Source organism: Pan troglodytes, chromosome 20, assembly GCF_028858775.2.
Source record: "Pan troglodytes isolate AG18354 chromosome 20, NHGRI_mPanTro3-v2.0_pri, whole genome shotgun sequence".
Taxonomy (NCBI): domain Eukaryota; kingdom Metazoa; phylum Chordata; class Mammalia; order Primates; family Hominidae; genus Pan; species Pan troglodytes.
In genome coordinates, this window is record NC_072418.2 from 2,629,168 (window position 1) to 2,650,531 (window position 21,364).

The 21,364-nt window shown below is 56.5% G+C and overlaps 1 protein-coding gene across 6 annotated transcripts; it reads right to left on the reverse strand.

The window, feature by feature from the left end:
- Positions 1–785: 785 nt before the first annotated feature.
- SPMAP2 (sperm microtubule associated protein 2) lies at positions 786–18,313 on the reverse strand. Of its 6 annotated transcripts, XM_024351326.3 has the most exons (9): positions 17,938–18,305; positions 16,568–16,690; positions 16,209–16,280; positions 15,739–15,800; positions 14,900–14,969; positions 13,426–13,543; positions 7,834–7,993; positions 1,045–1,189; positions 892–1,010 (listed from the first exon to the last, which is right to left on the reverse strand). In XM_024351326.3, exons 1-9 carry the CDS (start codon positions 18,243–18,245, stop codon positions 929–931), a joined length of 1,140 nt encoding a protein of 379 aa, XP_024207094.1. In that variant the 5' UTR covers positions 18,246–18,305; the 3' UTR covers positions 892–928. The 6 variants fall into 6 exon arrangements, with proteins under 6 accessions (XP_024207091.1, XP_024207092.3, XP_024207094.1 ...); XM_024351323.2 differs by having other exon boundaries at positions 786–1,189; positions 17,938–18,313; XM_024351327.3 differs by lacking the exon at positions 16,209–16,280.
- Between the last annotated feature and the right edge of the window lie 3,051 nt (positions 18,314–21,364).

Below are 21,364 nucleotides of genomic sequence, written 5' to 3' on the forward strand. Positions count from 1 at the left end.
TGACTATGGCTGTCGTTCCGACTCCGACGGTCCCGTGGGCCCTCAGGAGGAGCATCAGCTGCTTTGACTGTGGCTGTCATTCTGACTCTGACTGTCCTGTGGGCCCTCAGGAGGAGCGTCAGCTGCTTTGACTGTGGCTGTCATTCCGACTCTGACGGTCCCGTGGGCCCTCAGGAGGAGCGTCAGCTGCTTTGACTGTGGCTGTCATTCTGACTCTGACGGTCCCGTGGGCCCTCAGGAGGAGCGTCGGCTGGTTTGACTGTGGCTGTCATTCTGACTCTGACGGTCCCGTGGGCCCTCAGGAGGAGCGTCGGCTGGTTTGACTGTGGCTGTCATTCCGACTCCGACGGTCCCGTGGGCCCTCAGGAGGAGCATCAGCTGCTTTGACTGTGGCTGTCATTCCTACTCTGACGGTCCCGTGGGCCCTCAGGAGGAGCGTCGGCTGGTTTGACTGTGGCTGTCATCCCTACTCTGACGGTCCCATGGGCCCTCAGGAGGAGCGTCGGCTGGTTTGACTGTGGCTGTCATTCCGACTCCGACGGTCCCGTGGGCCCTCAGGAGGAGCGTCGGCTGCTTTGACTGTGGCTGTCATTCTGACTCTGACGGTCCCATGGGCCCTCAGGAGGAGTGTCAGCTGCTTTGACTGTGGCTGTCATTCCGACTCTGACGGTCCTGTGGGCCCTCAGGAGGAGTGGACGAACAAGTCTGGACTGAAGAGATTCAGAAGGCGCTCGAGATGGTCAATGAAAGTGACTCGGAAAATAAACAGCTGGACAAGTCGCAGGTTGGATGCAAAAATAAATATTATTGTCCTCCTCATCCTTCTTTTGGCCTTCCAGCCCGCCCTCCCTTCTCCAGGCCAAAAAGCTCAGAATAAACACATACACAGGGTTAGGGTGCCTGAGGGTGTTTACTGGGAGCGGAGGTCTTAGAGGCCAGGCCTGGGTTGATCACACTTTTCTGGTGATGCTTTTGGGGGTGGCAAGCTCATAGAGGCGAGGGGACGCCTGGGCCACCAGGGAGGCCGGGGAGATGTAATAGGGGTTGTATCCCTCGTTGAGGCCCTTGCGCACTTTAGGCTTGGCCAGGGAGATGATCCGGGGGCTGGCCACCACCTTCTTGGTGACATCCAGCACCTCCCAGCGAGGATCTCGGTCAGGAACGCACTTGTCCGACTGAGCTTTGGGCCCTAGTGTGGGCAGAAGAGAAGGACAGCACTGAATCTCAAACCTCAAAGCTCTGCATTCAGGCTGGGCATGGGAGCTCACACCTGGAATCCCAGCACTGTGGAAGGCTGAGGCGGGCGGATCACCTGAGGTCAGGAGTTAGAGATCAGCCTGGCCAACATGATGAAACCTCGTCTCTACTAAAAATACAAGAATTAGCTGAGCGTGGTGGTGCGTCTCTAGTCCCAGCTACTCGGGAGGTTGAGGCGTGAGGATGGCTTGAACTTGGGAGGCAGAAGTTGCAGTGAGCGCAGATCGCGTCACTGCACTCCAGCCTGGGCAACAGAGCAAGACTCCACCGTAAAAAAAAAAAAAAAAAAAAAAAAAGCTCCCCCATTCAAATGGCCTGCTCATCCGCAGAGAAATGGAGGATGAAAATGTAGTCCACTCAGAGAGTGGAATATGACTCAGCCAAGAAAAGGAACGAGGCTCTAGCACCGGCTACAGCATGGCTGAGCCTTGCGGACAGCATGTTCTGCAAGAGACCAGAGACACGAAAGGACACACAGTGTGTGATTCCATTTATACAAATGTCCAGGACAGGCCAATCCAGAGTCCGGAAGTGAACGTGTAGGTGCCAGGGGCTGGGAGACGGGAATGGGGAGTGACAGCTGATGGGGACGGGGCTGCCTTCTGAAGGCATAAAAAGGTTCTGAAATTGACTGTGGTGGTGGTTGCATAACCCTGTGACTGTACTAAAAGCCACTGAAACATATTTTTTATTTTTATTTGTTTATTTATTTAGTTTGAGACAGAGTCTTGCTCTGTCGCCTAGGCTGGAGTGCAGTGGCGTGATCTCGGCTCACTGCAACCTCCGCCTCCCAGGTTCAAGCAATTCTCCTGCCTCAGCCTCCTGAGTAGCTGGGACTACAGACGTGCACCACCACAGCCAGCTAATCTTTCTATTTTCAGCAGAGACGGGGTTTCACCATGTTGGCCAGGCTGGTCTTGAACTCCTGACCTCAGGCAATCCGCCCGCCTCAGCCTCCCAAAGGGCTGGCATTACAGGCATGAGCCACTGTGCCTGGCCTATTTTTTATTTTATTTCATTTTATCATTTTATTTTACTTTATTTTATTTCATTTTGAGACAGAGTCTTGCTCTGTTGCCCAGGCTGGAGTGCAGTGGCATGACCTTGACTCGCTGTAACCTCCGCTCCCCAGGATCAAGTGATTCTCCTGCCTCAGCCTCCCGAGTAGCTGGGGCTACAGGCGCCCGCCACCATGCCCGACTAATTTTTTGTATTTTTAGTAGAGACAGGGTTTCACCATGTTGGCCAGGCTGGTCTCGAACTCCTGACTTCAGGCAACCTGCCCGCCTCGGCCTCCCAAAGTACTGGGATTACAGGTGTGGGCCACTGTGCCCGGCCCCATTTTATTTTATTTTGAGGCAGGGTCTTGCTGTGTCTCCCAGGCTGGAGCACGATCTTTAGCTCACTGCAGCCTCCACCTGGGTTCCAGCATTGCTGGGTTCCAGCAATCCTCCCACCTCAGCCTCCCAAGTAGCTGGGGCTACAGTCATATGCACTGCCACATCGAGCTACAAAACCTACACTTAAAACAGGGTGAATTACAAATAAAAAATATTTCGGTCGGGCGCGGTGGCTCACGCCTGTAATCCCAGCACTTTGGGAGGCCGAGGCGGGCGGATCACGAGGTCAGGAGATGGAGACCATCCTGGCTAACAGGGTGAAATCCCGTCTCTACTAAAAATACAAAAAAAAAAATTAGCCAGGCGTGGTGGCGGCTGCCTGTAGTCCCAGCTACTCAGGAGGCTGAGGCAGGAGAATGGCGTGAACCCGGGAGGCGGAGCTTGCAGTGAGCTGAGATCGTGCCACTGCACTCCAGCCTGGGCAACAGAGCGAGACTCTGTCTCAAAAAAAAAAAAAAAAAAGAAAAAAAAGAAAAAATATTTTAAATGGCCACTGGCAGCCAGGCTCAATGGCACATGCCTGTCATTCCAGCACTTTTGGAGGCAGAGGCAGGAGGATCATCTGAGCCCTAGAGTTTTGAGGCCAGACCGAGCAACACAGCAAGACCCTATCTCTAAAAAAAAAAAAAAAAATGGCCACAGGTACCTGAAAGGGGGACTCAGGGGGCCACAGCCAAGAGAGCTCAAGTCTCCTCACTCTGCTGCCAACCCAGGTGACCCTGGTTCACCCCCCTCTCCACCTGCTCATGTCATGGTGGTAAGTGGGTCGGGGCAGGAGGCATCTCCTCCCCCTGGCTGGTGTCATGTCTTGCTCCCTGGTGGCTGTCCCTCAGGCACTCGTGGCCCCCTCCTCCTGGTACCCCCTTCTCACCATCTCTCCCCCACCCCTTCCTTTATAGCAGGGAGCTGCAGCAGACTGCTTGGAGACTAGGAAGAAAGGTGGCCACCAAGTCTGGCATAGCAGCCGGGGCTGTCCTCTACCTTGTCTCTGAGGGCTTCAGGGCCTTTGATTTCTGGGAAAGCTCCCACCTTCTTTCCAGATCCCTCTTTGCGTAGAACTTCTGCGCAAATAAATAAGGGCTACCCACTTCTTGGCAGACCAGCCCTGGCTCTGTGAAGAGGCTCCTGGGGAAAAGAGCGTGGAGTCTCTTCCACTAGGCAGGCAGAACCCCACGTGGCACGTGGCTGGGCAAGGCCATCTGAATGGAAACTGCAGATACAGCACTGCCTCAGACCATCCTGCACGCACCTGCGCTCACCACACACACACACGTCATGAATCCTGCATGCACCCGCGCTCACCACACACACACACACGTTGTGAATCCTGCACGCACCTGCGCTCACCACGCACACACACGTCGTGAATCCTGCATGCACCCGCGCTCACCACACACACACGTCGTGAATCCTGCACGCACCCGCGCTCACCACACACACCCACGTCATGAATCCTGCATGCACCCGCGCTCACCACACACACACACGTCATGAATCCTGCACGCACCCGCGCTCACCACGCACACACGTCGTGAATCCTGCACGCACCCGTGCTCACCACACACACAGTCGTGAATCCTGCACGCACCCGCGCTCACCACGCACACACACACGTCGTGAATCCTGCACGCACCCGCGCTCACCACGCACACAGTCGTGAATCCTGCACGCACCCGCGCTCACCACACACACGTCGTGAATCCTGCATGCACCCGCGCTCACCACACACACACACACGTCATGAATCCTGCATGCACCCGCGCTCACCACGCACACACGTCATGAATCCTGCACGCACCTGCGCTCACCACGCACACACGTCGTGAATCCTGCACGCACCTGCGCTCACCACACACACGTTGTGAATATAAACATCCATACACTGGTACAGGTGTGAGTGCTTCTCTGGCCCCTGCTCTGCACACTAATTTTCTCTTCTGCACCTTCTGGGTGGATGCGAGCTCTGCCTGGCAGATGCCCTTGTGCAGGGTAAGGGGGCCAAGCAGTGGGGCCCTGGTGACCCTAAGGGGGCTGGAAGAACCGTGCCCAGAACCTAGCCTTCTTTGAACTCTTCTGTGAGAATTTAGTAGGCATCTGGGCTTTGAAACTCTGTTGAGTTTCCAGCACTCCCGAGCAGCAGCAACTGAGCCCACATAGCAAGCGTGAGCACACGCAGAGAAACAGCACAGCCACACACTCGCTCTACCCCCACCACACAGCAAGTGTGAGCACACACACAGACAGCCACACACTCGCTCTACCCCCACCACACAGCAAGTGTGAGCACACACAGCCACACACTCTTACCCCCACATAGCAAGTGTGAGCACACACAGAGAAACAGCACAGCCACACACTCGCTCTTACCCCCACCACATAGCAAGTGTGAGCACGTGCAGAGAAACAGCACAGCCACACACTCGCTCTACCCCCACCACATAGCAAGTGTGAGCACACACAGCCACACACTCTTACCCCCACACAGCAAGTGTGAGCACACGCAGAGAAACAGCACAGCCACACACTCGCTCTTACCCCCACCACACAGCAAGCGTGAGCACACGCAGAGAAACAGCACAGCCACACACTCGCTCTACCCCACCACACAGCAAGTGTGAGCACACACAGAGAAACAGCACAGCCACACACTCGCTCTACCCCCACCACACAGCAAGTGTAAGCACACACACAGACAGCCACACACTCGCTCTACCCCCACCACATAGCAAGTGTGAGCACACACAGCCACACACTCTTACCCCCACACAGCAAGCGTGAGCACACGCAGAGAAACAGCACAGCCACACACTCGCTCTACCCCACCACACAGCAAGTGTGAGCACACACAGCCACACACTCACTCTACCCCCACCACACAGCAAGTGTGAGCACACACAGCCACACACTCACTCTACCCCCACCACACAGCAAGTGTGAGCACACACAGCCACACACTCACTCTACCCCCACCACACAGCAAGTGTGAGCACATACAGCCACACACTCGCTCTACCCCCACCACACAGCAAGTGTGAGCACACAGACAGCCACACACTCACTCTTACCCCCACCACACAGCAAGTGTGAGCACACACAGAAACAGCACAGCCACACACTCGCTCTACCCCCACCACACAGCAAGTGTGAGCACACACAACCACACACTCTTACCCCCACATAGCAAGTGTGAGCACATGCCAACAGCCACACACTCGCTCTACCCCCACCACATAGCAAGTGTGAGCACACACCAACAGCCACACACTCGCTCTTACCCCCACCACACAGCAAGTGTGAGCACACACAGAGAAACAGCACAGCCACACACTCGCTGTTACCCCCACCACACAGCAAGTGTGAGCACACAAACAGCCACACTCTACCCCCACCACACAGCAAGTGTGAGCACACACCAACAGCCACACACTCGCTCTACTCCCACCACAGCAAGTGTGAGCACACACAGCCACACACTCGCTCTTACCCCCACCACAGAGCAAGTGTGAGCACACACAGAGAAACAGCACAGCCATACACTCACTCTACCCCCACCACACAGCAAGCGTGAGCATACAGCCACACACTCGCTCTACCCCCACCACATAGCAAGTGTGAGCACACACCAACAGCCACACACTCGCTCTACCCCCACCACACAGCAAGTGTGAGCACACACAGCCATACACTCGCTCTTACCCCCACCACAGAGCAAGTGTGAGCACACACAGAGAAACAGCACAGCCACACACTCGCTCTACCCCCACCACACAGCAAGCGTGAGCACATACAGCCACACACTCGCTCTACCCCCACCACATAGCAAGTGTGAGCACACACCAACAGCCACACACTTGCTCTTACCCCCACCACACAGCAAGTGTGAGCACACACAGAGAAACAGCCACACTCTCACTCTAACCCCACATAGTTCAGTGCACTTCATTTGCTCTCTGCTTCACATTTTAAAAATGCTGCTTCCTGGCCAGGAGCGGTGGCTCATGCCTGTAATCCCAGCACTTTGGGAGGCCGAGGTGGGCGGATCATGAGGTCAGGAGTTCAAGACCAGCCTGGCCAACATGGTGAAACCCTGTCTCTACTAAAAATACAAAAAATTAGCCAGGCTTGGTGGCGGGCGCCTGTCCCAGCTACTCTGGAGGCCGAGGTAGGAGAATGTGTGAACCCAGGAGGCGGAGCTTGCAGTGAGCTGAGATCGCACCACTGCACTCCAGCCTGGGCGACAGAGCAAGACTCTGTCTCAAAAAAAAAAGGTGGTCCCAACTATGAGTGGGTGGAAGCCTCAACCCTCCGTCATTCTCTCACACACACACACACGCACAAACACATGCATGTGCACACACAGATATATTTGTATGTACATTTGAAACATGGATGGATGTATACATGCATGCGTGTACCAGTGTATGGATGTTTATACTCACCATGTGCGTGTGTGGTGAGCGTGAGTGTGTGCGTGTAGCAGTGTATCGATGTTTATACTCACCGTGTGTGTGGCGAGCACGAGTGTGTGCAGGACGGTGTAAGGCAGTGCTGCATCAGCACTCATCTGTTTCCATTCATTTCACTCATCATTTCACAAATATCAAGGGAATGGATGAAAGAATGAATAAATAAACAAAGAAAAGGCCCCATAAGCGAAGTTAAAAGACAAGACACAGACTTGGTAGAAGTTATCGTGCAATGTGTTCAACAGGGGATTAATAACCGTCTTACATAAAGAGCTGCTCCCAATCTACAACTCCAAAACACCAGCCAGCAGGAAACTGGGAAAACGATATAGAAGAGTAAACCTAAATGGCCAAGCAACTTCTCTGGCAATTCGCACACATTACCCTTGTCATTGAGGAAAATGGTTATTCAACTTGTTTTAAAAGACAGGAATGGAGTCAGGCCAACACCCATTTTAAAGCTGCATTTGTTCCTTAGCGTGGCTCTCTGGCTCCTGCTCTGCACCCTGATTTTCTCCTCTACACCTTTTTTTCCTGCTAGAAAACCCTCTCAGACAACACCCTCTGCTTCCGGAGCACGCGTCCCTGTGATTTCTGCTTCTCTTTCATGGGGGAGAGCTTCCCTCTGCCCGCTCTAGGCAGAGGTATAAGGTGTCCCCTGGGATTTGAACAGGACATCAGAAAATGCCTAGCCTGAGGCACCTACTTACTGGCCAAGTGAAGGAGGCGGTTATAGTCTGACACATGTGGCTTGGGTTTTGGCACGGGGTCCCACTCTTCCAAGAGGGTGGCTGGGGCCTTCGGCTTTGACAACTGGAGGATCCGCGAGCTGGGGACTGCCATTTGGGCTGCCCTGGATACCCGGGACACCTGGAAAGAGAAATAGAGAGAAGGATTACGTGAAACAGTCCATGATGCCTCGTGGGCCCTGGAGCTAAAGGACCCCAGGAGCAACACTAAAAGACACAAGACAGACTGGGAAGAAGTTGGTTTGTAACGTATTCATGAAAGGATTAGTAACTATCACGTATAAAGAGCTCCTCCAAACCAATAACCAAAAAAACCCCAAAAGGGCTGAGCAAATGATACAGGAGACAAACCCTAAATGGTCAATAACCCTGTCTTTTGACCAATGTAATATCAACAATTGTTGGCAAATGTAAATTAAAACAACAAAATATCACTCCACGCTCACAAATTTGGCAACAACGAAAAAGTCTGACATTATCAAGCCCTGGTGAGAGACTCTCATGCATGACTGGAAGGAGAGTAAATTAGTACAGGCAGCTCAGGGAGCAATTCGTCCACTAGGTTCAGCTGAACAATGCGCAGGCTTGGTGACTGCCACATACGGGGACTCCTGCACCTGACCCGAGGAAGTGGGTGCAGGGATGTTCCCTGCAGCTTAGTTACCACGCACACACCCCGGAAGGAGCCGGGCGCCCGGCCGCTGGGGGCTGCACAAGCTGACTGCAGCACATTCTCAAGAGAGGGCAACCCAGCAATTAGACCATTTTTTTCTCCATAAATCGGCACAAATTGCTCTAGAAAACAGTAATGAGGGAAAGCAAGACAGAAGTCATTTATGTTCACGAACACCACGAAACACGACCTAGGGGACAGGATATGAAAACGATGGCAGTGGGGCAGTGCTGGCCGAGGTGGGAGACCTTGCAGACGTTTCACCCAGAAACTTGGCACCCTTGCTCCCCAAATCAATTCTCAGCAGTGGGCAGCACAGTGGCAGCCCTTTGGGGGGTCGAGGTGGCAGGATCATGTGAGCTCAAGACCAGCCTGGGCAACACAGCAAGACCCCATCTACACACACATTCTTGGCATTTTCCAGAAAACCCATAGTGCACTGAAAGTGTGTTCTTTGATACTTTGCACCAGCCTACGCAGAGACTGAGTACTGCGCGGCGCTCAGACACCCTTAAACTGCAGCTGGCTTCCCTCCTCTCGCCTCATACGCATTCTGTTCCCCTTCACCAGGCTTGCTCCCGTACACGTGTGTAGGAGTCCGCCTGCAAAATAACTAAGGAGTAGGCAAAGGACCGCTTCACACGTCTCCCACTTATGCTTTGCTGGAAGAGGAACTGGCCATTCCTGATGCCTCTGGGGAGGGAGGGAGGGAGGGAAGGAGGGCAGCTGCTGAAATTTTTCTTCCTTAAAAGGGAAGTGGAGGTGGCGACCCACGCCTAACTGGATGCTCCTGTCCATCCATTCTTGGAGCGTTACCTGACAGTCTGTGATTGTTGGCTGGTCCTAACTCTAGAGCCTGCGTGGAGGCAGAGGGTGAAACGAAACCATCCCCAAAGGTCACTGTGAAATTTCAATCCCTTTCTTCTTGAAATTGCTCCCCCATAAAAATCACAGACACATCTCTCAGCAAAGATATTGTGGTGTTTACAATGTAAGCTCCCACTCAGTGATCCGTCTTCTCCCTCCCTGGCTCCCTCCGGCCTCCTCTCTTCCCACCAGCTCTGAGGCCTCCATGCACACAGCTCAGGCCGGGCTGCTGAGGTGGAGAGACTCCATTTCAGTCCTGCTTTCAAGGAGCTCCAGTCCTGGAGGGGGCAGGCCCTGATTCATCCAAACCAACCGCAGAAAGCCGTTCTTCAGACAAGTGGGAAAGGGAACATGGACCGCGCATGTGGGTATCACGGAACCACTGTTCACTTTTTAGTGTGATCAGTGTCACTGGGTTCGTGTTTTAAAATGTCCTTGTCTGTTAGAAATTCCTACTGAAGTTTTATGGGAGAGATGGTGTCACTTTAAACAAGTTTAACTTTAAACCCCACTTTAAACAAGTGGGGTCTGAGAAACCACCATAGGAGAAGACACGACCACACACAGTGAGGGAAATAGAAGTTAATGCCACGCGAGAAACGGCCAAAACGTTTAGGAATAATCAGGTGAACAAACCAACAAGCAAGCAAGCAGGCACTACCACCGAGTGCTAGCCACAATGGGGAGAGCCTGAGCTCACTCCCCGCCTGGAGAATGTAAGATGGTGGCCAAGATAGGGCGCGCCTGAGCTTCCACTCCCCGCCCGGAGAATGCAAGATGGCAACCAGGAAGGGGATCGCCTCAGTTCATTCCCTGCTTGGAGAATGCAAGATGGTGGCCAAGATGGAGAAGAGCCTGACTTCCCACTCCCCACCCGGAGAATGCAAGATGGCGGCCAGGATGCGGAGCTCAGAGAATGCAAGATGGCGGCCAGGATGCGGAGCTCAGAGAATGCAAGATGGCGGCCAGGATGCGGAGCTCAGAGAATGCAAGATGGCGGCCAGGATGCGGAGCTCAGAGAATGCAAGATGGCGGCCAGGATGCGGAGCTCAGAGAATGCAAGATGGCGGCCAGGATGCGGAGCTCAGAGAATGCAAGATGGCGGCCAGGATGCGGAGCTCAGAGAATGCAAGATGGCGGCCAGGATGCGGAGCTCAGAGAATGCAAGATGGCGGCCAGGATGCGGAGCTCAGAGAATGCAAGATGGCGGCCAGGATGCGGAGCTCAGAGAATGCAAGATGGTGGCCAGGATGGGTTTCAGGAACGTCCGTGTGAAGAAGCCTAAACAGGCTTTGTGTGAGCAATAAAAGCATTTAATCGCCTGGTACAGGCGGGCTGAGTCCGAAAAGAGAGTCAACAAAGGGTGGTGGATTATCAGTTGTTCTTATAGGTTTGGGGATAGGCGGTGAAGTGAAGAGCAATGTTTTGCGGGCAGGGGTGGATCTCACAAAGAACCTTCTTAAGGGTGGGGGAGATTACAAAGTACCTTGATCAGTTAGGGTGGGGCAAAAACAAATCACTATAGTGGAATATCATCAGTTAAGGCTATTTTTACTTCTTTTGTGGATCTTCAGTTACTTCAGGCCATCTGGATGTATACGTGCAAGTCACAGGGGATGCAACGGCTTGGCTTGGGCTCCGAGGCCTGACAACAGGGACAGCCTGAGCTCCCACTTCCCACCCAAAGAATGCAAGATGGCCGGGATAGGGCGCACCTGGGCTCCCACTCCCGGCCCAGACAATGCAAGATGGTGGCCAGGATGGGGAGCACCTGAGGGCAATCCCCGTCTGGAGAATGCAAGATGGCGGCCAGAACAGGGAGCGCCTGAGCTCAATTCCCACACAGAGTATGCAAGATGGCGGCCAGGATGGGGCGCGCCTGAGCTCACTCCCCGCCCGGAGAATGCAAGATGGCGGCCAGGATGGGGCGCGCCTGAGCTCACTCCCCGCCCGGAGAATGCAAGATGGCGGCCAGGATGGGGCGCGCCTGGGCTCACTCCCCGCCCGGAGAATGCAAGATGGCGGCCAGGATGGGGCGCGCCTGGGCTCACTCCCCGCCCGGAGAATGCAAGATGGCGGCCAGGATGGGGCGCGCCTGAGCTCACTCCCCGCCCGGAGAATGCAAGATGGCGGCCAGGATGGGGCGCGCCTGGGCTCACTCCCCGCCCGGAGAATGCAAGATGGCGGCCAGGATGGGGCGCGCCTGGGCTCACTCCCCGCCCGGAGAATGCAAGATGGCGGCCAGGATGGGGCGCGCCTGGGCTCACTCCCCGCCCGGAGAATGCAAGATGGCGGCCAGGATGGGGCGCGCCTGGGCTCACTCCCCGCCCGGAGAATGCAAGATGGCGGCCAGGATGGGGCGCGCCTGGGCTCACTCCCCGCCCGGAGAATGCAAGATGGCGGCCAGGATGGGGCGCGCCTGGGCTCACTCCCCGCCCGGAGAATGCAAGATGGCGGCCAGGATGGGGCGCGCCTGGGCTCACTCCCCGCCCGGAGAATGCAAGATGGCGGCCAGGACGGGGCGCGCCTGGGCTCACTCCCCGCCCGGAGAATGCAAGATGGCGGCCAGGACGGGGCGCGCCTGGGCTCACTCCCCGCCCGGAGAATGCAAGATGGCGGCCAGGACGGGGCGCGCCTGAGCTCACTCCCCGCCCGGAGAATGCAAGATGGCGGCCAGGACGGGGCGCGCCTGAGCTCACTCCCCGCCCGGAGAATGCAAGATGGCGGCCAGGACGGGGCGCGCCTGGGCTCACTCCCCGCCCGGAGAATGCAAGATGGCGGCCAGGACCGGGCGAGCCTGAGCTCACTCCCCGCCCGGAGAATGCAAGATGGCGGCCAAGATGGGGCGCGCCTGAGCTTCCACTTCCCGCTCAGAGAATGCAAGATGGCGGCCAGGACGGGGCGCGCCTGAGCTCACTCCCCGCCGGGAGAATGCAAGATGGCGGCCAGGATGGGGCGCGCCTGAGCTCAGTCCCCGCCCGGAGAATGCAAGGTGGCGCCGTCACTTTGGACAACCGTTGGTCAGTTTTTAAAAGTTAGATATACCCAGTAACTGAGAAATTCCAATTCTGGGTATTACCCTGGAGATATGGAAACTTACGCCTCCACAGAAAGCTGTATACAGATATTCACAGTTTTTTTTTTTTTTTTTTTGAGACGGAGTCTCGCTCTGTCGCCCAGGCTGGAGTGCAATGGCGCGATCTCGGCTCACTGCAAGCTCCGCCTCCCGGGTTCCAGCGATTCTCCTGCCTCAGCCTCCCGAGTAGTTGGGATTACAGGTGCCCGCCACCACCCCCGGCTAATTTTTTTTTTTTTTTTTTTTTTTTTTTTTTTGTATTTTTAGTAGAGACAGGGTTTCAGCATGTTAGCCAGGATGGTCTCGATCTCCCGACCTCGTGATCCGCCCGCCTCGGCCTCCCAAAGTGCTGGGATTACAGGCATGAGCCACCGCGCCCGGCGTATTCACAGCAGTTTTCTCGTAACAGCCCTAAACTGGAAGCCACCCAAATACCCTTCAGTGGGTGCCTGGATCGGCCAATTGTGGAAGTGAACCGGCGACGACAAGGAATAAACTACCGACGCACGCGAGAGTCTCAGATGCAGGGCGGGGGGCGGCAGAAGCCGGGTCAAGTCCGCAGGCTGCGGGGTTCAGACTTTCGGAAAAGCCAAAGGTACAGGCGTAGAGCGAGGTCAGTGGTTGCCGGTGGCCAGGAGTCCGGCCTGAGCTGGGGCGAGAGATGAGCGCTTTCTGAACACCTGAGATAAGACTGTTCTAATTCCTGAGTGTGAGCTGGAAGCTTTGGGATCCACCCGGACTGAAGCGCACGGAAGGATGACCCCTGGGCGGCTCTGAAGACAGTGAGAGATCAAAAGAAAGCTGCTCCCAGACAAAGGCAGCCGCCCTGTGCAGCTTCTCCTCCTCCCCTGACTCCCAGACGCAAAGCCTCCTTCACTCTCCGCCGGGTCCCAGCCCGCCTGGCGGGAGTGAGTCGCGGGGGGCACGGGGCACCCACCTCAGACATGGGCATGCTCCAGAAGTTATCACGAATCTTCGGGGCGGCCAGTTCCTTCAGGCGACTCGACGCTCTGTATTCCAGGGAGGACCGAGGAATGGGCCAGACAGGAGCCGTCCTGGGGGAGGCCCCCATTTTAGTCCAGCAGCTCGGGGTGTGTGTGTGTGTGTGTGTGTGTGTGTGTGTGTGTGTGTGTGTGTGTGTCTGTCTGTCTGTCTGTCTTTCCCAGCTCCTCCGTATGTGTCTGTCTGTCTTTCCCAGCTCCTCCGTATGTGTCTGTCTGTCTTTCCCAGCTCCTCCGTATGTGTCTGTCTGTCTTTCCCAGCTCCTCCTCTGTTTCTGGGGTTAAGAGAGCCTGGGAGAGTGGTGAGTTTTGAAAGCGTCTCCAAACAGGGATTCATAAAGAATTTCTAAGAGTTCTCAAGTACAGAGCTACCATCTCCCAGGGTTGTCTCTGCTCAATGTGCAACGTCCACCCTCAGGTCCAGGCCTTCTCCATTCCCTTCTGGGATGGCAGCTCCTCCCAGGCCTTCCCTACACACCCCCATCATCAAGAGCCTGGGGTGAGCACTTGGACCCAAGGGATGAAAGTGTTTGTCCTGAGGTTGCCATGCAAAGCTGGGGAAAGCGAAGGACCGCTGAGCTCCCGGGGCTGTGCCTTCTGAAATCAGGTCTCAGCTATGCCTCTGCCCGGAAATAAAGCCGCATTTCATTGATTTTAAGGCAGGGTCTCCACATTGAACAGGTCTGAGGTTAGGATGCAGCTTACGAGTGCTGCCAGCCAGATGGCGGAAGTGTCATGGCTACATCTGGCTGCATGTGTGTGTGCTGTTCACGTGATCTGCACTGCTGCTTCTACAGGAGTTAAGTTTAATTGCAGTTTAAATTGTCTTCAGGTTACAATATGATTTGGCGTTAAAAAGTGCACACAGGCGTGAGAACAGTGTGTGCGACACCCACATCAACGTCTGTGTCAGAAGTGGTTCAAAACAGTTGGACACACTTCCGCTGTCTACTTCAGCTGTGCTTTCCTTCATACGCTGCATAAAAGATGGGTAATTATATGTTGTGTCTAAATAACTAAAGATCACTTTTTAACAAGCACAGGGGCTGTAAGTGGTAAGAAAAAATTTTGTACATAAAATACTAATGCGTCTTAGAATTTCCACCTTTTTTTGACTAAACAAAATACAGTCACAATGGTGATAACATCTGAGCACGCACTGTGTCAGGCACTGTGCAAATCCCCGTTCACGGGTGCCCTCCACCACCATTCCACAGCTGGCAATGCAGTTGCACGGGGCCAAGCAGCCTGCTGGGGATGTGGGCTGGGAAGCAGGCCAGCCCCGTCTGAACACCAGCTGTCTAGGGCTGGGACCTGGACCCTTTCCCACACAGCATCCTGTCAGGGGAGAATAAGGCATTTCCGCCAAACTCTGCCTTCTGAGTAGCCACCCAGCCCTCCTTCCCCCACCTGTTGTTGTTGTAATATTCCAGGTAGAATCTCTTGGGCCGAGACAGTTCCTCCACGCGGCGGGACACCGCTGTGCAAAATGGGAAATGGAGTCAGTGAACCCCAGTGTCAACACCCTGCAGTTCCCAGGGGCTTCTGCATGCGGAATTCAGCTTTTCATGAGCTTGGGCAGGAGGGTGAATTGGAAGAACTCTGGGCAGAGACAACTGGGGGCCAGACACCCTGCAGAGAAAAGACTTGCTGTCCCTGATTTAGGGACAATGGGCTCAGAGGCTTGAAGGTCCTTTCTCGGACACCGGATGGGAGTGGCAGGGCTGGAACAGCAGCCCAGCACCGTGGCTCCCCAACGGGGCTCAATACAGATCCAGGGACCCACAGGCTGGGAAAATGGGTTTTGTTCTGAAGTTAGTACAAGCCTGGGGTTTCCAGGGGCCTAGTGATGACTGTAGGTCTAAAGTCAGGAACAGCACAGGAGAGAACTGGACTGTTATTCTCCTCTATGGGGAACTCTCGAAGTGTCTCATTTGAAGGTATCTATGATACCTCAATACCAAATTCCTCTCAAGAAAAGCATGGAAATCATTGTGGAAGGGAAAGCAAAGGGTCTTTTTGTAAATTCTTACCCTGATTTGGCCCTATCCTAGAGAGTGTTCCCCATGCCCCTCACCCCCAGGACCAGTCTCAGCTCTAGCTCCTCAGGGGACAGACTCCAGTGGGGAGGACAGAGGCTCCGAGGAGATGGGGCAAGGGAGGCCAGAAGTATCTAGATGGGGCGGGGCAGGTTCCCTGGAGGCCGGCAGCCGGGGGCAGGGGTCTCAGCAGGCACGGGCTCCACCTACCGGGCACTGTGATGGTGAGGGTGGTGTCCTCAAGGAACCGCTCGGTCCAGTACACAGAGGGCCTGGAATAAGCAGACGGCTCAGGGCAAGGGAGGCAGAGAGCCCTGGCCCTGCCCGGAAACAAGCCTGGGTCTCTGCCAGGAGGGTGGCCGAGGTGAGGTGTGCAGTTGCTGGGAGAGGGGGTAGGCCAGAGAAGGACAGTGAGGGGGCCAGCGGGATGCGTGGATTATCGTGAGCAAGGCTGATGTCCAGAGAAGGAGGTAGCTGGGGGAGAAGCATAGCTAAGAAGAGGGCCCAGGGCCACCTCCTGGGAGCAGACCCAGGTCACAAGGGTGGAGAGCCCCACATCTGAGGAGCCCTCCCTGATCCTCCTCCCTGGAGACAGGAGGGTGGCTGGAGTGAAGGGGTCCCCTGGAACCTGACATGTGTCCCCCAGCATAGGCACACGGCGGAGACGGCCCTGGACTTACCAGCAGAGACAGAAGTGCAAGCTCATCTTACATGGGGAGATCCAGGCATACCCCTTACCACAGCGTCCCTTCCTGAGAGGAGACAGGGTCCGAGCCCCACTGCCTTTTGCCCTGGGTCTCCCGTTTGCTCCCAAACTCCTCACTCTCCTTTGGCCACCGCCCAGAGGGCCACCGTTCCCTAGCCATTCCCAGTGTCTGGCCACCTCCTTAACTGGCCAACCCCACCTACCCTAAGTTTGCTGGATGTGGTGGCAGCTGGGGGAGGGGAGCCGAGCAGTGGGGACAGGAGGAGCCCGGGAAGGGTGCAGAGAAAGCCCCCTGCGCTGCCCCTACGAGGCCGTGGTCCGGCGTGTCCTCACCTGTCTTTCAGGACTTGCCAGTTTATCTTGGGCTCTGCCAGCTCCATGAGCCTCCTCCGCCTCCTCCTCTTCCTTGCTTTGGTCATGGTGGTGCCGGGGAGCTTCTGGCTGATGGACAGCCGGCTTTGGGAGAATTCCACGTTGAAGTTGGAGCTGCTTTCCCGCCCCGATGCGTTTGGGAGCCCAGAGAAGCGTGGGTCTTGCTCAAGCGCCTTTTGTCTGCACTCACCCTGCCCACCCGCCTCTCCTTTCCCGCGAGGGGTCTCTGAGGGAGGACTTTGGCACCACGAAGGCCTGGACCAACCGCAGCTCCACTGCTCGCTGGATGGAAGACTCGTCCAGGTCACCTGTCTCCCCTGGTCCTCAGCTTCCTCCTCCGTGAATTGGAGGTGAGACCAGCTCCCACCTGGTGGGGCTGTTTTGGTGAGTGCTAAGGTAGTGTTTACTCATTTCACAGACATTTATCAAGTGCCTACTGTATGCCAGGCCCCAGAGGGGCAACCACCCTCTAAAGAGAGCGGCTCCTGCCTCCCAGAAAGCTCACAGACTGTGGGAGGGAAACAGGCAGCAGGTGAAGATGCCAAATGCCAGGATATCTGCCCTGTCCTTGCTTGATGCAGCTGCTGGCTCCCACGTTCTCCCCAGAATCCCCTCACACTCCTGCTGTTTTCTCTGCAGGTTGGCACACCCCCATGAGGGCAGGGCCGCCACTTTGTTCTTGGGCGGCAAACCTCCCTGGGCGGCACGGAAACCACGGTGAGAAGGGGGCAGGTTGGGCACGTGCAGGGCCCACGCTGCAGGGAGGACGGGAGCCGAGTCCCAGAGGTATGTAGAGTGCACGCCTTGCTGGGGACACTCCAGCAACTTGCCCAAAATCACCGCTTCCCAGTGCTGATTCGCTGAAGCGTTAGCTCACCCAGAACGTGTTCCTCCCGACCATTTAAAACCTTTTAGCCACGTGTGCTGCTTAGAATGGTTTCAACTTTTGAGTCGGGAGGCTTTTTTTTTCCCATTTCTTATTCTCTCTGACTTGAGGCCATCACTCACTAAACTCTGACCTCTGGGCGCCTGAACTCAGTCTGCCTAACTCCAAACTCAGCGCTGTTTACTCCTCCTCCTGCCACCGGATAGGGGAGTGTCTGCTGGTGTCTGCCTCAGGGCCCAGTGAGGGGTGCTGGCCGCCAACCAACCAGGCCCACAGCTAGGCTGACTCGGCAGGGCCGGGCCCCTCGGGAGCAGCGAGCCAGGCCGGTGGCCGGGAGCGACCCTTTCGCCTGCCCAGGGGCCTGCGCCCAGGGGACTGCTGCCCTCCCCCCACTGCCAGGGGCTGAGCCCACCGCGCCCAGGCAGGCCCGTTCCCCGGTGCCCACCTGATTTCAGGAATGTCTTCTTCCAAGTCCTTGTCCAGGACTCTCTCCAACTCAGAAAGTGCCTCTTTGGGATCCAGGGTCTCCGGGAACTCCTCCCCGGCCACGTCCTCGGGGGGAAGCTCCTCTTCTGGGTCTTCTGGTCCCAGCTCTGCATTGTCCAGGTCCTGGCGTTCGGGGTCTGTGACCCGCCGGCTCTCGTACACAGAGCTCTGGAGGCCACGGGGGTCGCCGTCCTGCTCCCTTTCCGACCTGCCCGCAGCCTCAGAGCTGGGCTGGTTCCCGAGTGACCTTCGCCTGCTGTCCCCCATACACCGGTCCCTTCCCAGCCCCCGCGGCCTCACTCCCTCGGCACCCAAATGTGTCTGTGGTGGCCGCGGCAACAGGAGAGCGTCCGTGACATTCCCCACAGTCCACATTCTAACCCGTGCGCTGTCTCCAATGCTGGTCACCTGGGCTCGCGCTGGGATCAGGACTCAGTCCTGGTGGTCACGGCTCACTCAGGACCTCCCAGGATTGGTTTAGGAAGGAGACCTGAGGGGAACCTGCAGGGGCATCTAGCTATGGATTCCCTCTCTCAAAAGGAGACACAAGGAAGAGACCGCGTCTCCTGTTCCTGTCCCTGTGGGGCCCCTCGGTAATGTCCAGAGCCCAGGCAGCCTTCTTGTGACCATGAGGCCTGCCATCTGAGGGCAGATGAACTGAGAGGTGGGCCTTTGATGCGGTCGTCGAGCCTCTGAACTTAGCAGCCTTGGAATCCACTCTGTGTCCAGGCTTCTTGTTACTTGAAACAGTAAGTTTCCTTAGTACTAAGTCGCTTTGGCTTGGTTTCCAATTCCTAGCAGCTAAAACTGCACCCTAAGTGATACAGACCCTTCCAGCCCCAACCTCTCATGAGAAATAACTTCAAAATAGGCTGTTCCGATCCTCACAACAAAATAATGGTTATAACTGGAGTATTCCCCAGGCTGCAGCCTTCAGGAATTCCTCGTAGGTCGCCAAAGGAGCTGAATTTCCCGCCTCTCCCCCTCTGTGCCCCACCCAGCCTCTCCCCCTCTGTGCCCCACCCAGCCTCTCCCCCTCTGTGCCCCCACCCAGCCTCTCCTCCTCTGTGCTGTGCCCCCACCCAGCCTCTCCCCCTCTGTGCCCCACCCAGCCTCTCCCCCTCTGTGCTGTGCCCCCACCCAGCCCTTCCCCCTCTGTGCCCCCACCCAGCCTCTCCCCCTCTGTGCCCCCACCCAGCCTCTCCCCCTCTGTGCCCCCACCCAGCCTCTTCCCCTCTGTGCCCCCACCCAGCCTCTCCCCCTCTGTGCTGTGCCCCCACCCAGCCTTTCCTCCTCTGTGCCCCAACCCAGCCTTTCACGCTTCTGTGCTTGGTGGTTTTCTACTCATCATTGAAGACTCAAGCCTGTCGGTCCCCCATGCAGGGAGAGTCCCTGACCATCCCTCCCCTTTCTGGGCTCCCAGGCCTAGGACCCCCACCCCTACCCCCACCCAGTGCTAGCCCACCCCGAGGACTGCTCTGTCCCTCACCCCTGCCACCAGCGTGGGGCCGGCCCTCCGGGCATGGTGACCACTCGGCACGCAAGAGACCCAGTTCATCGACACACACAAAGCCCTCTCCAGCTCCCATCCCATCCGCAAAGCCCTCTCCAGCTCCCATCCCATCTCCCTGATGCTCTGCTCCCAGACGCAGCCTCACCATCACCTCTGTCAGGAAAGGGGTCTCTCGGAGGACTCCAGGCAGAAGGGCCCCGGGGAGGATCCGGTCCCATCCAGGAGGCCATGGGAAAATCCCCTTTCTTGGCCGGAAGTCTCGTAAATCCTTACCTTGTACTCAATGATTTACTTTTCTCTCTTAAGTTAAACCGGATCAAGATCTGCGGGTGCCTTTCACAAAGAGAGGAGTTAGGCATTGTTGCCGCTGGAGGGCCCGTGGCCACTGCAGTGTTTCCAGGAGACCTCGTTCAGAGCAGGGCGCCGCACCCCGAGGCTGCTCCCTAAACCTACTCTAGGGAGGCGAGATTGGGGGTCTGGCAGCCTCCAGCTCTCAGCACCCAGGCAGCACCCAGGCCGCTCCCTAAACCCACTCCAGGGAGGCGAGGTTGGGGATCTGGCAGCCTCCAGCTCTCAGCACCCAGGCAGCACCCAGGCTGCTCCCTAACCCTACTCCAGGGAGGCGCGGTTGGGGATCTGGCAGCCTCCAGCTCTCAGCACCCAGGCAGCACCCAGGCTGCTCCCTAACCCTACTCCAGGGAGGTGAGGTTGGGGATCTGGCAGCCTCCAGCTCTCAGCACCCAGGCCGCTCCCTAAACCCACTCCAGGGAGGCGCGGTTGGGCGTCTGGCAGCCTCCAGCTCTCAGCACCCAGGCAGCACCCAGGCTGCAGCGCGTTTAGCCCTCATGGCAGCCCGTTGTGGAGAGGAGACGCAGATGAGCGCTCCAGGGTCATGGGGAAGCTCCCAGGGCCACGCGGCTGGAGGAGCTGCACCCGGCACCTTCTCGGGGGAGTCAGGGCTGGAGGAGCTCAGGAGCGCGCGGGGACAGCAGAACTCTGCCCGCACTCGGGGGAGAGTTGGAGGGTCCACGTCTGCTTCAACATCCTGTGGAAAAGCAAGACGTTCACAGCCAAGGAAGTGCATGATTTCTGAATGTTGTGTGATGTTGCTTTAAGCAGAAAATAGAGGGGGACGGGGACCGGGCTGTGGGATGTGTGGGGTTCTGACTGCCCGGACCTGGGGCGTCCGCCTGGCAGAAAATAAACCAGGTCCCTACTGTGTTCCTCTCTGCTGTGGCCGCCTTAACACATATCACAAGCAGAGGCTCCAGCAACACTGAGGGATTACCTGGCCGTCCTGGGCTCAGAAGCCCAACATGGATCTCACTGGACTCAAGCCACGGTGTGGGCAGGGCTGGTTCCTGCAGCCTTCAGAGGAAGGCCCGTCTCCTGCTCATTTGGTGGCCACAGAATTCAGTGCCTTGTGGTCGTAGGACTGAGATCTGTGTTCTTGCTGTGTGTGTCAGCCGGGGGCCCCCCAGCACCCAGAGGCCACCGCTCTTCTCAGTCCTGGCCCCTCGCTCCATTTTCAAAGCCAGCAACGGCCAGTCAAGCCCCCTCACATGGATGCTCCACTGGCACTCATCTCTGAGCAGGGCTGGGAAACCCGTTTGGTTATTACGGAAACAGGTGATTGCAGGTCAGCCTGGATAAGCCGGGTGCTCTGACCCTCCACGTCTGCAACCCCAGTCCCACCTGCGAAGTCCATTTTGCCACATAAAATAACATGCTCCCAGTGTCAAACTCAAAGGAGCACACAGAGAGGCATTTTTACGTAAGACGTTTTGTTTGGGAAAATACATAAAAACAGAATTGAGGCCTGGCACGGTGGCTCACGCCTGTAATCCCAGCACTTTGGGAGGCTGAGGCGGGC